Source organism: Drosophila guanche, unplaced genomic scaffold, assembly GCF_900245975.1.
Source record: "Drosophila guanche unplaced genomic scaffold, DGUA_6, whole genome shotgun sequence".
In the NCBI taxonomy this organism is placed as follows: Eukaryota; Metazoa; Arthropoda; class Insecta; order Diptera; family Drosophilidae; genus Drosophila; species Drosophila guanche.
In genome coordinates this window covers 3,087,242-3,101,709 of record NW_022995755.1, presented here as the reverse complement: position 1 = coordinate 3,101,709, position 14,468 = coordinate 3,087,242, and the positions used below count along the sequence as shown (strand labels likewise).

Below are 14,468 nucleotides of genomic sequence, written 5' to 3'. Positions count from 1 at the left end.
GCATTTCCCCGACCGATTTCCAGCACTGTCACACAATTTTCAGACCATGTTTCGTATTTACCAACACCAATTAGAGATTTTCAATGCCTTTTTGTAGTCAAATCTGTGAAAAATTAACTCAATTCAACAAAAACCCTTCCCCTTTTTAACGTCTATCTCTCATATTTTTGGTAATCCAAAATAATCTCGCAACATCATCTGGGCCTGGGATCTTTGCTTACAGGCAGAAAAGTCAAATACAAAAGTAAAATACTTTCTAACAACTATCAAATTACGCTGCGTGGCCAACAAAGTGTTAAATTCTCGACAAGCGACAAGAGTTACTTGGGTGAAAGCGTTTCACAGATTACAGATGGCATAATTTTCACGCTTTTCCGCTAAAAGAAGCGAAGAGCGGGAAGAAAAAGTAGGAGAACTCTCAAATGAGAACTGATTTATTATACAAATTAAAAACCAGACCACACAGAAAAAAAGGCGTAGAGGGAAGAGGTCAAGTAATTAGTGTTGAGGGTTTAGGCCGTGTCATGGTTTCCCTCCTCTTTGGAAAAATGATGAATACTAGATCAAAGTTGAAGATATGGCCAGCAGGTAGACGAAATGCGATATAATACAAGCGATTAGCAACAATAAAAGGCAGTTGAGAGAGAAGAGGTTGTCGGATTAAACATATTAAAAACGCAGAGAGTTAGAGAGAGAGATTCAACCTCGGGGGAGAGCGAGAGACAAGGAAGCGGTCAGCGGCCATACAAGTTGAGTCGACATTAAGTAGCCAGCAGATACATTCACACAGACAGATACAAAAGATACAGATACGACAGCAGACAGGTAGCCTCAACCGCAGCAGCAACAGCAGCAGCGGAGGTAGTTACTGCTCTTGAGATACTTTTGGACACGAAGCGGAAACACACACAAGACACACACAAGAATCGAGGGACAGACAATGGACTGGGGTGGGGACACGCCTTTCGAGCGACTTAACTCTTGGGCTACATCATAAATTGTTTTTGTGGAAGATATGTAGAAAGATGCAGCAGGCAGTAGTCGTTTTCGCGTATCTTAAAGATACAAATTACAAGCGAAAGAGAGATGATGATTAAAAGAGCTTTAAGAGCATGTCCATGTCTGTCTCTTTGACTCTCGATCGCCGCTGCCGCTGCCGCTTCCATGGTCAACCAGAAGCATAAAACTGTGAAACGAAACAGAAACGCCATGAAATGGAATCGAAACAGCACTCGCCATGCAAATCTTGAGGAAGCAGAAACGATGACAATAAAACGAAACGGAAAATGCCATCCATTGCTCTACAAAAAAAATATGTGCATCAAGGCAGGGGCACGGGGGACGGGGACCGGATGGATGGACAAGTTTTGTCATCATTTTTGTCACGCACGAAAGCTGTTTGAAGGCTTCCCTGCCTTTTCTACTTCTTCTCTTTTGCGGTTTCTTCTTGTGGTGGTGCTGCTGCTGCTGCTGCTGCTGCTGCTACTTCTTCTCTTGCGGTTACTTCTTCTTCTTTTACATATATCTCTTGTTCTGCTTCTTCTTTGTCGCTTCTTTTGCTGGCTTGTCTCTGCCTTTCTTATGATGCCGCCGCCACCGTCCGCCACTTGAATTCAATTTGTTAAGCGGTTAAGCGTGCCGTAACGAAACGGAATGGAATGAAACGCCCAAAGGAGAGAGATAGAGAAACACTCGGGGCAAAGAGTCACTCTACAGTCTACAGTGGGACATAAATGACATTAGTAGGTATAATTTATGGGAATTCAATATTGGGAGAGTTTAATATTCTTAATAATTCTTCTATTAATTTAAAGCAATCTTTAGTACAATTTCATTGATTTCCTTTCATTTATTTTCCAATTCAAATGTTAAATTTCATGAAATTCCATCAATTACGAAAGCTTTTCGTACCACTGTGCCCTTCGGGAGTCCGACTTTCCACCGTGGTGGCACTCGTCATAAATCGTTTGACTTTTGTAGGGCTCTCGTGGATCCCACCGCTGCCTCTGTTGCAAGTATCTTTTGGATTTATGCATTGTTTATGTTGAAATTCCACTTTTGGGATCTGGATTTACGAACTGTTGCTCTGTGGCCTGTCGTTTGTTCATTGATTTCAATTATAACCCAGTTTTTCATTAATGCAGTTTACTTTTTTTTGTGCCCCCCACAGTCCCCTCTGACCGCCGCTTCTTTCAGGGTCCATTCCGGGGTCCGTCCGTCAGCAATCTCATTGTCAGATAATTATGGTCTGGTTGGGGCAGTTGGCTTTGAGTTTTGGCTGCGTGTGTGTACTTTTGTGGAAACCCTGACCTGAAACTGTAGCTTTTTTCTCTCTCTCTCTCTCTCTCTCTTTTGAGAGGGGGATGTGCGTGTGCTGCGGTCTCTATCTATCAGATACATCGCACTATATAGAGGTTACATATTGATTATGAAAAACATGAAAGCATACAACATGCAAATGCTCAAATCGATATTTCAACCAACTAAAAAGGCAATTAATGATAATTGTAGGTGTTTGCTCCCTCGTCCATTAGATGCACGTGTCGCGGCTCTCAATGACACACCCAACGATTTCTCTGGCAAGTACTGCATCTCCCTTTTCCTTCATATATTTTATTATAGTTCTCCCTCCTTTTTTTTGTAATCCAGAGCTTTATTTTGACCATGAAAAAGCAGTAGCTACAGCAACAGCAGCAGCAGCAGCCTCAGTCGCAGTAGTTGATGACCCTCGGCGGATAGATACTTTCAAGGATATGTCTCAGAGCGTCGCTGCTTCCATTTACCCAAAGGTTAAAGGTACCAACAACAACAACAAAAACAACAACAATCACAAGGCTAGAACCGTAGCTGGTTTCTCGATTCCGCTTTCAGTTCGTTTTGGGTTCAGTCTCGGTCAGTAGTTGGGCTCTACGCTCATTATTGTACTCTCGAGTTTGAGGTTTCTGGTCTGGGATCTGTCTCTGGTCTGGCCGCCAATGGAAAGGGAATACCTCCAACCCACAGGCAGGGGAAATAAAGCAGAAACCAGATGACAAAGTAGAACATTTAAAAAGAAACGAAACTTGGTTACTCTTCAGAAATCAAAGCTAAAGAAAACATGACAGAGGGGCGCTGCTGCATGACGCATAAGGTAAAACTCTGACGAACTGTCATTTAAAACATTAACAACATATGAATTTCACCACTAATATTATGTAAAAACAATTACTTAAATAAATTATAAATTAAAATAATATTTTATTTTTAGCTTGTTTCGTTTGTTTTTAGCAATTCTGTTATTTATTAATAATTTTTGTTTGTCTAAGAATGTGTGTGTACACCCTTTTACAAGCAATCCAGACTGCCCAAGAGAAAGAGAGAGAAAACGGCAAAACAGCTTGGGAAAGGGCACAACAGAGAGAATGGGAGAGCAAGCCACTGGCTAGCAACAGGCAAATGACTGGGCGAGTGGTGCAAAAAAAAACAACGACTAATAATAGTAATAATGAAATAGAAGCACCATTCGAGGCGCAAGGCTAAAGAGGGGTCTCCCATCAGGGGATTGAATGCATTAATCAAAGGGAAGACAGAAAGAGAGAGAGAGAGAGAGAGAGGTTGGGGTGTGGACTGGCAAACATCTGTTGCAATTCAACTGAGTACAAAATAATTGCAGTGTGCAAAATGTGAAATTATAAAGAAGCCAAACAAGTGGTTTCAAAAGAGAGAGGAGGAACAACACTCTTCAGGGAGGAGGCAACGTTTAAAGATTTGGATACAGAAAAAACAAAATGAGATTAAATTATGTTAGCATTTCAGTTAAGTCGATTTTACAAGATTTACACGAATTTCATTTGGAACAATATCAGAGAAAACAGAACAGAAAACCATTTACTCCCAACATAAAGTATTATTTTCTCTTAAATTTTCCAATGAAAAATTTGAAAATTTACATAAATCTTTCAAGATTTCAAATCAAAATTTCATAATTTTCATAGTTTTTCTGCTGGATTTCCATAAATATGAACACATTTGAATGGAAATTACAACAATATTTACATTTATGGTATTGCATGGAAAACATTCTTTGGGATTACCCAACAAAATGATTGTTTTATTTGCTATTTCAAACGATTTCCATTCCGAATCCAATGCTGTGTCCCAAGCATTCAATTAGCTCATAGATCGATCGATTTATAACCCCTTCAATTTGTATATTTTTCTCCGCCTTTTACCTACAGAGGGGGGTGATTGTATATCATTATAATACACGTTTCAGGGTTTTATCTATCTGTCGGATGAGCAGCAAGCACCATTTCCCAGGCCCTCCAGAGAGCAGACAGCAGCGTAGGCATCAGAATTGGGTCAAGTTTCAGTTTTATTGCCCCATGGGTCGAGTCTCTCTGCCTCCGCTGTTGCCACTCGTATGATTCTCCATTTCTTTCCCCATGGCACACCCTGATGATGGGATTGGATGCTCTCTCTCTCTCTCTCTCTCTCTCTATGTGACTCTGTGGCACTGCGGCGCTCCTCTGCTCTATATGCGTGTATAATTTCCTTTGATTAAATCATAAAATATGCAAAAAATACAAAAGAGAACCCAGCAACAAATGCGAACAACGAAAAGTTTTGAGTTGCCCAAAAAATGCAAAAACTAGGTCAGAGTTTTCGGGGGCTGATGAGTGCCACATAAAAGTGTGCCCCTAAAAAAGAAAAGGAAGGCAAAGCGAAGATGTTGATACTCTTGAAGTTTGGGAGTTCTTGGGGATGCAACGTGTATATTCATCAGAATTGTATTTTTTTGAGGCATTGTTTCAGAGTAAAAGGCCATCCATAAAAAATATGATTTATGGAATGACTAAGGAAGCTCCTAAAAGTTTTCTTGGATTTTCTCTAACTTCTTTTCGACAGTTTTTACAGATATAACGATAAAAATGGAAATAGTTCTGTTATTCTCTCGCTACCTGGCCACATTCTGGTATTTTGTAGGGCATCCAAGAGCATCCAACAGTAATCCCTCCCAAAGCAGAGCTTTATTTTGTAGTTGTCTCACACGGAGTACGCGTAATATAAGCAATTTCTTTGCTGTTTCAGCTTCAGTTACAGCTGCTCCTGAGGCCTAAAAGGTCAAGCGGCTGCTGTCGAAGTCGGCGTCAATCACTAGGGGCAACAGCAACAGTGGCAGAGCGACAGCAGAAACAGCGACTGACTGGCAACAGCAGTAGCAGTAGCAGCAGCAGCAGGCAGCATTGAGTCGACCCCGGCGGCAGAAGGCGAGTGCGGGGCAATTAGCGCGCAATTGACCTACATTCGGGGCAGCATTAATGGTGTCAATAGTAAACGAGACTCTGACGGTGACGACGACGACGGCGACAACCTCCGCGCTCCGGTACGCTACGCTCCACGCTCCACGCTCCACTCTCCCGCCCTCCGTCGCTCATCTCACTACTCTGTTCAACTGAGCGCACAAAACGTTGAACGTTCAATGCTTCTCTCAATGAGAGATTCTCTCAAGCATAAGTGCAACACAAATTATATTTCAAATTATGTATGTTTCAGCCTTCGGGCCCCAAAAAGGAAACCTTGCTCAATTTTCCGGACTCAATTACATGTCGTATTGCCACCCGCTGCCTTGTGACGTCAGCGCATGAGAGACACAAGGAAGCGATCAATTGAGTGCCAGAAAGAGAGGGAGAGAGAGAGATAGAGAGACACGTTGCGCTGGCAATGAATGCCCTTCGTGTGTGTGTGTGCGAGAATGAGGAAGACGACTTCCTCAAAAGCTCAAAGTCACTCTCTTCAGGGTTTTCTCTTTAAGCAAATGCTTTTTTTGTATTCTCAATTGACGCCTTAACCCGTGACTGGCTATTTGCGAATAAAAAGGCTGAATTAATCAGTTGGATTTGGATTGATCTAATCCGTTTCAGGAAAGTGCCCTTTAAGAGAGAGTATCCCCACAGAAACGTTAATAAATTTTACATTTACAAATCAAAGAATCTTGGCCAAAACAATTAAGGCGTTCTCAGTGCGTGCAATGCGATTTCTTTGAGTGACAGCTTAGACAAGCCCCCCTCCTCCCACCCACTCAACCACCCACTGCCAACAACATGATCTTACACCACACCACAACGCAACGCAGCAACCCTCAGCTGGCAGAGACAGAGGGGCAGCAGCAGAGACATCAACAGCGACCGAGGTAACGGCAGAGGAGGCAGCATGTAAGTTGTACACGATAAATGAGAAATGAGGTTACCTACTTTTTAAGAAGGTCAATACGACCCAAAACAAATGAGCGAGGCAACGCCAGGCAGTGAAGTCAGCAGAGGCCGGCAGTGGGGAGGCAGCAGAAACTGAGAGGGAGAGAGAGGCAGAGACCCACAATGCGAGAGAGAGGGTGGCGGCTGAGGCAGAGCCAGCTCGCTTGCTAGCTAGCGAGCACATGGTGTCAGAAGCAGCGAAGCCCAAAGCTCAGTGACCATGTGAGCAGCAGAGACTGCGACTGCAACAGAGGCAGCGACTGCGACTTGCGACGGCGAACATACCACAAACATATTACAGCAAACGTTTTCAATGAAAACAAAAGTAGTACACGCTGCTGCCCCCGCCAACGCAGACGTTGACGTCAGCTTTTTGGCCTCTCTCTCTCTCTCTCTCTCTCTGCCTTGACTGCCTCTGCTTTCCTCTGCTGTTGTAAGTGTCCAACGTTTGGTGACGAATTCGGGTGTTAAGAGATTTTCTGTTGTGGCCACATGGAGGGCGACTGCGCTGCCTTCTGCTTCTGCTGCCATTTACGAGGGCGCGGCTGACGCGCTGTAACGAGGCTAAAGCGGCAGCAGAAGCATTGCTTTTGTATGTAAGCACGCCAACGCAACGCGCGCTGCTGCTGGCTTTGGACGTTGGCGTTGAATTTTTGTCGCTTGTCAGCTGGTCGCTCAGCTCTCTGCTCTGCTGCAGCGCTCTGCTGCATTGTGTGTTGTATTGCTTTTAGCCTCCACCTCCTTTTGGCTTTTTCATTGTTTTATTGTTGTTTTATTTTGTTGTAAACATTTCTGTTTGTTAAATGTTTGAATGCTGTTTGCTGCTCTCTGCATCTCAAGAGAGATAGAGAGTGAGGGGGAAAACGTGATTAACGGTAATTGAGATTAGGATTGAGAGAGTGATTTGTAATGGTGGAATTGGAAAAGTGATGAAAGACCATATGAGCTTTCGTGATTTTGGATTTAGTAAGGAGAAATATATCTTTGAGACTTTGCGATTTCTTAAGATTCTTTCACTAGGATAAATAGTTAATGAGGATCGTTACAAAATTGTTTTCCATATTTTTCATATTCTTCTAAACTACGAGTGAGAACCTCCAAAGACTCTCTCAAAAGCCCGTCCCTAATCCGTACCCACTTCAGAAGGATTTCTACTCAACCCCAGCACTCAATCCACACAAAATAGTTCCCTTGGTGTGCCACAGCAATTAGGCCAGAGAGCCGTACATTTGACATATTTTGAATCAATAAATTTCACGCCCCACACACGCATATCAGAGGGGACAGATTGGAAGGCATGGACATCGACTGAGGGTCAATGATTGTAGTTGTATTCCATTGCGGGTGGTTGGCAACCTCCACCTACCCCCCACACACACAAACGTCTGTGTGGCAACACACACTCGTGAATTGTGTGTCATTGTTATCGAGTGCGGGAATCGTGAGTTTTGTGTGGCATGAACATTGAAATAAAATCATGTCATCGATATAAATATAGAACGAGTATGTTTCTGCTGTTTTTTGGGTTGTATGTTCTCTAACCTTACCTCTATCACAGTGTGGACACTCACCCTCCAATCCCCCCATTATTCCCCTTTATCTACCTATCAACGTCAAAATGACAAGGTTTGAGGGTCTTACACGGTACGCAGGCACCACATCCCCACCCCCATTCATTACACTCGTGTAGAATTTATGGATTGGTTTATTAGGAGGAAAACCATCACTCTTATTGACCATATTGATTTCCATATTCAATCCCGCACCACTCCACCCACTCTGTGGGACTATGACAATGGGAGAGAGACCTTAAAAGCTCCGTCTCTCTCCCGCTTTCTCTCTTCAACAGGTTCCACTAACTGACAGCAGGGACATCCATCGTTTGGTGTCAAAGAACCTTGATGCCAGAGAGAGGCCGGCATATGGCAGGTGTCAAAAACTGATATTGGGATATCATAAATATATTTGAAGGGGATTTGTGTGAGTGTTGTTAAGAAAATTTTTGGCTCTGGTGAAGGAAACCTTGCCGAAAAAAGTGACTCAAATTTCAACTAGAGCCAATGATCACAATGGGGAAAAGAGGGTTTATATCCCAAGCAACTGTACTTTTCATTAAGCTTTCATTTCCGTATCTGTGATAACAATCCAATTTTTCCGTTACGACCTCCCCCGCCAGTAACATCAGCCACATGACCTCTTGTCATGGCTTTTACAAAAAGGTTTTTGTTAGCATTGAAAATATTTTATCAACTATAATTACGCAAAAAATCATAGAGCAAAACGACGGACGCGACCTTATTGCAGGCACAAATTGAAACAGCAGCCGCAGCAGCATTTGCTCGTACGTCGTATTTTGTACATTTTACAATAGCAAAATGCTGTTGTAACCCATGATTACAACAAATAAGCATACACACACACACGCACAGCGAACATACATACGTGTAATTGTAATTACAAATGCCTTGGCAACAACAGCAACAAAGGCGGCAGGCGACGGCGGAACAAAGTGGAAATGAAAACACCTTCGCATAAAATAGAAAAAAATTGCTTGCCTACACTTCCTCATACAAACACATCAGGGGTGAGGCGGCAGTGAGGAAAGAGAGGTGGGGGCCTGCTCTTGCTCTCTTTCGCCTATATTGAGACACGTGAGATTAGGCCACCCAAAGAGCAAGACTATCTTACCTCCTTTTTAATATAACGTGCTCATGCACAAAGCAAAATAAAGAGCAAGAGAGAAGAAAAAGAAACAACAACAACACATAACATTGCTGCAGATTACTGTCGCAAAAATGTGCACATGTGTACGCCAAGCCCTTCGCTCACATCTCCCCTCTCTCAGGCCCAACAAGCTCATAGTTCAAAGCCATCGCTATTTTCCCCCCACTTACATACACGCGCGCTCCCTCTCTGTTACATTCGTCGCTCGGCGATTCACCTTCGGTCAAACGAATTAAAATGAATTAGCACGAGGCTTTGCCTGCATGCCCAAAGTGTATTAAAACGAGGTGAGGCATGCGCAAGTATGAGAGTGCTCTCATTGATCTCATTCTGCAAGGGAAGGTTAGAATGCTTACTTATCAGCAGACACCTGTCTTTAAGCGGCAGAACAATATCTTCGAGAAGGTGGAGAGCATTGTCCGTTGATCTTCATTTTGAGTGAAGTGTGAATATCGTGCGGAGTCTACTTTCTCTCTACAAATAGTTGAAATCGAGTTTCAATGCAAAAGACATTTTCGAAATCTGTGAAAGTGAAGCGCAACATCAGCAGCAGCAGAGGGGTCAACACTACAACAACAAAAAATCCACACCATTCTCCACTCTCTACCTTCACCCAACGTCTGTATCCATCACACTCTACCTTTCTATTAATCTCCACTCTTTGTACTCCTCTCACCCACACATTGCCTCTCTCCATTTGACCTGCTGTCCCTTCAGTCAATTCCCGCTCTCTCTCCATTAGCACTTCCCTGTTGTTTCCACATCTCCCTGCTATCATTAAAGGCTTGCGGCAAAAAGTTTGTAATTACAATTACGCCAATTGCAATAAGTTATTGATACCCTATACAGAAAGAGGTATTTTGAATTTTAGCAAACCAGTAAAGCAATAATCTGATTATTGTGTATCCCATATCTGATCGATGCAAATATGTTAATCGAAACCTGAACGAATGAACCATGCTTAACATCATCGCCTCTTCCAGGGTATCCGTACCTTACTCTTTCTTAATCGTTTTCTCTGCTTTTCTTTTGCTTTTAAATTTCATTTTACTTTAATGAAAACGACAATCATTTGATGGGCCAGAGAGTGAGAGCGGGGGTAGCAGGGGGTCAACCGATATTTATCTCCCATATGCACTTTTTGCACTTGAGTATAACGGTAATTACATCTAGGCACGGCATTGCCCCTGAAATTTAATGTGCACACACACAGACACGCACACACGGATACATGCATGCATCAAATGTTGCACTCATTTGATTGTTTTCACCCCGACGACGTCGCAACCTCAACCGATTCCTATCGTTGTATATTTTCATAGCTTAACGGTAATCACTTTTAATGACGACATTGACTGTTGTTGTTGCTTTTGGCATGACGCGTGGGGGCCGGGGCAGCAAAAAAACTAATTGATGTCTGTCCCAAGATCATCAAACTTTATGTTCGATTTTACATTGGATGTAGAGGAAATATTGGAGGATTATAACAAACTAGAGCTAAATGATATCTGTGATCTTTTAGAGGTTACTGCTGGTTTTCTTAGATGTGTCATAGATACATATACTGCATCTAAATATACTCGCAGCACATCACGTTTTATTTTATTTTTTTTATTGCAATATCATTACTAAAGATTTGCATTATCTTCGATGTGATAAGCGCTTATAAAACAAAAATCTTATCTGAAAACACACCGTCCTTAAAATATCAAAGATTGAATGAATATTCCCAATGCAAATTAGACATGTTAAGAGACTGGTTCTTACCTGGCTAAGGCCATTCTAACATGAGAAAGCCCTCCGTGAGGTAGCGCCAGCGTATCCACTTTGATTGCTTTTTCCACAAACAATTTTCGCACACAAAATCACAGATCAAAACTTTTTGGCTTTGATATTTATTGGTTGTTTGCACAAAATGTTGTTTTATAAATTTTTAAAGTTTTTTGACATTTATTTAGAGAATCTTTTCAAGTTCTTTGCATTTTATGCCTAAACAAAGAAATTAGTTTTGATTATAATGGTATTCCAGCATCAACGACAACAACAACGAAATAAATCAGTTGGGAAATGAGGGGTAAAATTACTTCCCCCAGAGAAACATAAAGAATCCAAAGAACAAGAAGAAAATCACATAAATTTTATCACATTTCAATTGTGAAGCGTACGTGTGTGACCATATAATGACCAGGTTCCTTACTCGTACGTACTCCCCTTTAAAATACGTGATATTTGAACGCGAAATAATCAAAAAGTCAATGAAAGGCTGTCTGCGAAGGTCGAAGCTTCGGATACCCTTACACAAACATTATATTCGGGAAAGATATACGATAGGGTTGTGAAAATTTCGATTTTTCAAAGTTTCATTGGACTATTTTGGGAGAATGGTTTTTTACTAGAATAGATTTGGAACCTAATTTTTCGGAGTTTAATTAAACAAATATTACTGTATTTCTGATATGCCCTACCTATTCACGTAATAAGAATATGTCCAAAATTTCATTGAGTTATCTTCAAAATGACAGACTTCTATGATTGAGAACAAACAAACGATCACGCTGACATGTGGACAAGGCCATATTTATAAGCAAAACTGTCCCATAATACCCTCCTCTTTGAGGGTATAACCAACACCAACGCACATTATCATGCACGGCACTCATACATCAAAGAGGAAGGGTGAAAAAACCGAGCGTACAATGTTCAATGCCAAATCAAAATAAAAATAAATTCACGAAGCAACAACAACAAAAGATACTGGAACACACACAGCACCAAAAACGATTCCAGTTATCAGCAGAAGCAGAATTATTTTGTTTTTTTTTTTGTTTTCTGATAAGCAAAAATTAAACAAAGAGTGCTTTAAGCTCCATCTCGCTCTCTCCTTCAGTCTAGACCTCTCTCGTACACGCTGTGTGAACCCCTGCCTGCATCTCTTTCTAGACATTTGCACATGGCCCGGCATTAAAAAAGAATCCACAGCATTCGGGGCTAAATAGTTAATGAAATCAATAAAAAGAAAACACAAGAATGAAAAACAGAAAAATAAAAAAAGAGAAAAGCAAAAGAGGAACTAAAGAGGAGCAAAGAAGTACAAGAGGAACGGCACAGATGATGCAAAAGTAGAAATCTGGTGGCGCTTCCGCAGCTGCTGCGAGCCGGCAAAATAAATCAGTGCAAAAAAAAAGCTTTGGAGGTCAGCATTGACGCCCAAGACGCAAAGAAGTAGAATCAGAACTAGAAGAAGGGGAGGGAGGAGGAAGCAGCTGAATCTTGTAGGAAAATAATTGGGAAAACATTTTAAATGGAATTGAGGGAACGGCTTGATTTCTTCTACTGCTTGAATGTGGGATATGTTTATGTAACAAGCAGTTGTTTACCATTCGTTCAAGAGAAGCAGTTTTCCAATTAGAAGGAAGTATCAGCAAGAATCTGGGAAAGCAGTTTGACAACATCCACTGCTTTAATCAGTAAACGGAATAAGACCAATAAACGAAGCCGTTAGGCAAGCAGTTGTGTCGATACCACTATAAACGGTGTTTTTATCCAATCCAATAAAAGTTGAGGAATTGATTTTAAAACGTTTCAATCAGCAATTTGGCTTGCTTGACCATGAAAAGGCTACAATAAGCAGTAGAACGTAGAAGTTTGTTATAACTGGTTCCAAAATGAAACCTTTTACTACGAAATATCCACGAGATACGCTTTGATGCATCTAAAACATCGTTTATGAAGCACTTGAAACGAAGTTCTAAGATGATTTAAAATGTCATGTACAGACACCCCAAAGAAATAAACTCTGTGATAACAGAAAGCGAATATCGGCGGAGAGCAGGGGGAAGGGCGGTGGGACAGCAGCTTTAACGGAATTGAGAAACTACAACAAGAGCTGTAGAGCAGCAACAACAAAAACTACAACCTACTAAATGCCATTCCATTCCATAGCCTCACGAGCATATTGTATGTATAAATACAAGGTTCTTCCTATATCACTCGTTTCCACACGTACGCACACATATGGACTTCTATATACACACATACAGCACACAAGAAAATAAGAAAAAAACACACACACAAAATAAGCTTTTAGCAAAGCTAAAAACTCGCGCAGTTGACAGCGCAACGCCGGCATTTGCTGTGGGTGTTTTGCTGCGGCAGAGACTGACCTCCAGTGCAGTGTGAAAGAGAGGGAAACAAAACCAGCAAGAGAGAGAGTAGCCTCTCTCATTTATAAACAATAAACAAAAATAGTGGACAGACAGAGTGGACACAGCACATGTTTTTAATTGCATGGATGTGGATGGGAGAGCTTTTTCACAAAACATGTGTAGCGCTTGCCGCCGCTCTTCGCCCTCTCTCTTTCGTTGATGCGGTCTCTTTCTGCCTTTGTAGAATGTCAATGCTATGTGAACGCGATGTCTGGCAACGCTAAAAGCAAAAGCTCTCATATACTGGGCAAACAAAAATTAATTGTGTATAAATTTAATCAAATTCGAACGACCACATGAACATGTGATTTGCGTCAGCGACGACCAGAAAGCGCGATAGAGTGAAAAATGCAGAAACAGATATAACCAGAAAGATAGACAGAGAACAGGAGAGGGAGAATGGGAGGCTAGATAGATAGGGAGGGAGAGAGAGCATTTACCGGGTTGATTTTATAAGAAAATCCGTGAGTAAAAAGCCGACTGCTAACTAAAGTTATGATATGTGTATGGAGAAACTGGTCTCTGGTTGGTTTTGTGGCTTAAACGATTTTGAAGGGCGTTAGATTCGAGGAAGCTGGCTGTCGTTGTTTTTGTGGGTTAAACCTCCGGTTAAAGCTCTTTTTTATCGCACACTTTTTGTCTTCAAGATTTAATACACATTTTCCCCAAGTAATATCCACTACAATTAAAGTCACACTCTGCGGAGAGAGACACACGCGCCTAGGGGGTCACGCTAATAATTCTGTGTACCTTTTGGAGTACTCATTACCGTTTCGAATAGGTTTTTTATGGAAAATTAGTTAGCAACACACACTAGGCCGACGACGTAAATGTATGGGGGGTTTTGTGTGGTACGGAGTCGCGGACGACACGAAAAAAGCACACCAGCTGTTTTAGCTTGCCGTACAATTTTTGATTCACCCGCCCGACCAAGAAAACATTCTCAATTCTCAATGTGCCGCGAGAGCGATAGAGCTCATTTTTGCGTTCAGCGGGAGAGAAAAAAAGCACTGAAAAGCTTTCGTCTTCTGATTTTGCATTTGATTGTCTTTCTTTGGGTTTTGACTTTGCGCGCAGAGAAAGAGCTTTTGTACTGAGAGCAAGCTTTTTGGTGGGCAGCATTTTTAGAGAGCGAAGCGGCTTGAGAGAGATGTTTGATGGCGGCTGTTCAAGGCCCTTATCAAGGCTATTTTTTGCAAGAGAACACCCGACACAACAGAAGCTTATCAAGAGGCAAAACAATAGCAGAGAGAGAGTGGAACTGGCAAAAAGAGGAAGGGAGAGCTAATGCTTTTGCGGGCAACAA

General features: G+C 41.8%; 1 protein-coding gene across 1 annotated transcript in view; it reads right to left on the bottom strand.

The window, feature by feature from the left end:
* Positions 1-10,846, bottom strand: part of LOC117589904 (protein roadkill) — a 52,820-nt gene extending 41,974 nt beyond the window's left edge. Inside the window, exon 1 of the mRNA XM_034282175.1 lies at positions 10,725-10,846. Within this exon, the coding sequence (XP_034138066.1) occupies positions 10,725-10,738 (14 nt within the window). The 5' untranslated portion in view covers positions 10,739-10,846. The remainder of the gene's footprint in view (positions 1-10,724) is intronic.
* Positions 10,847-14,468: the final 3,622 nt, after the last annotated feature.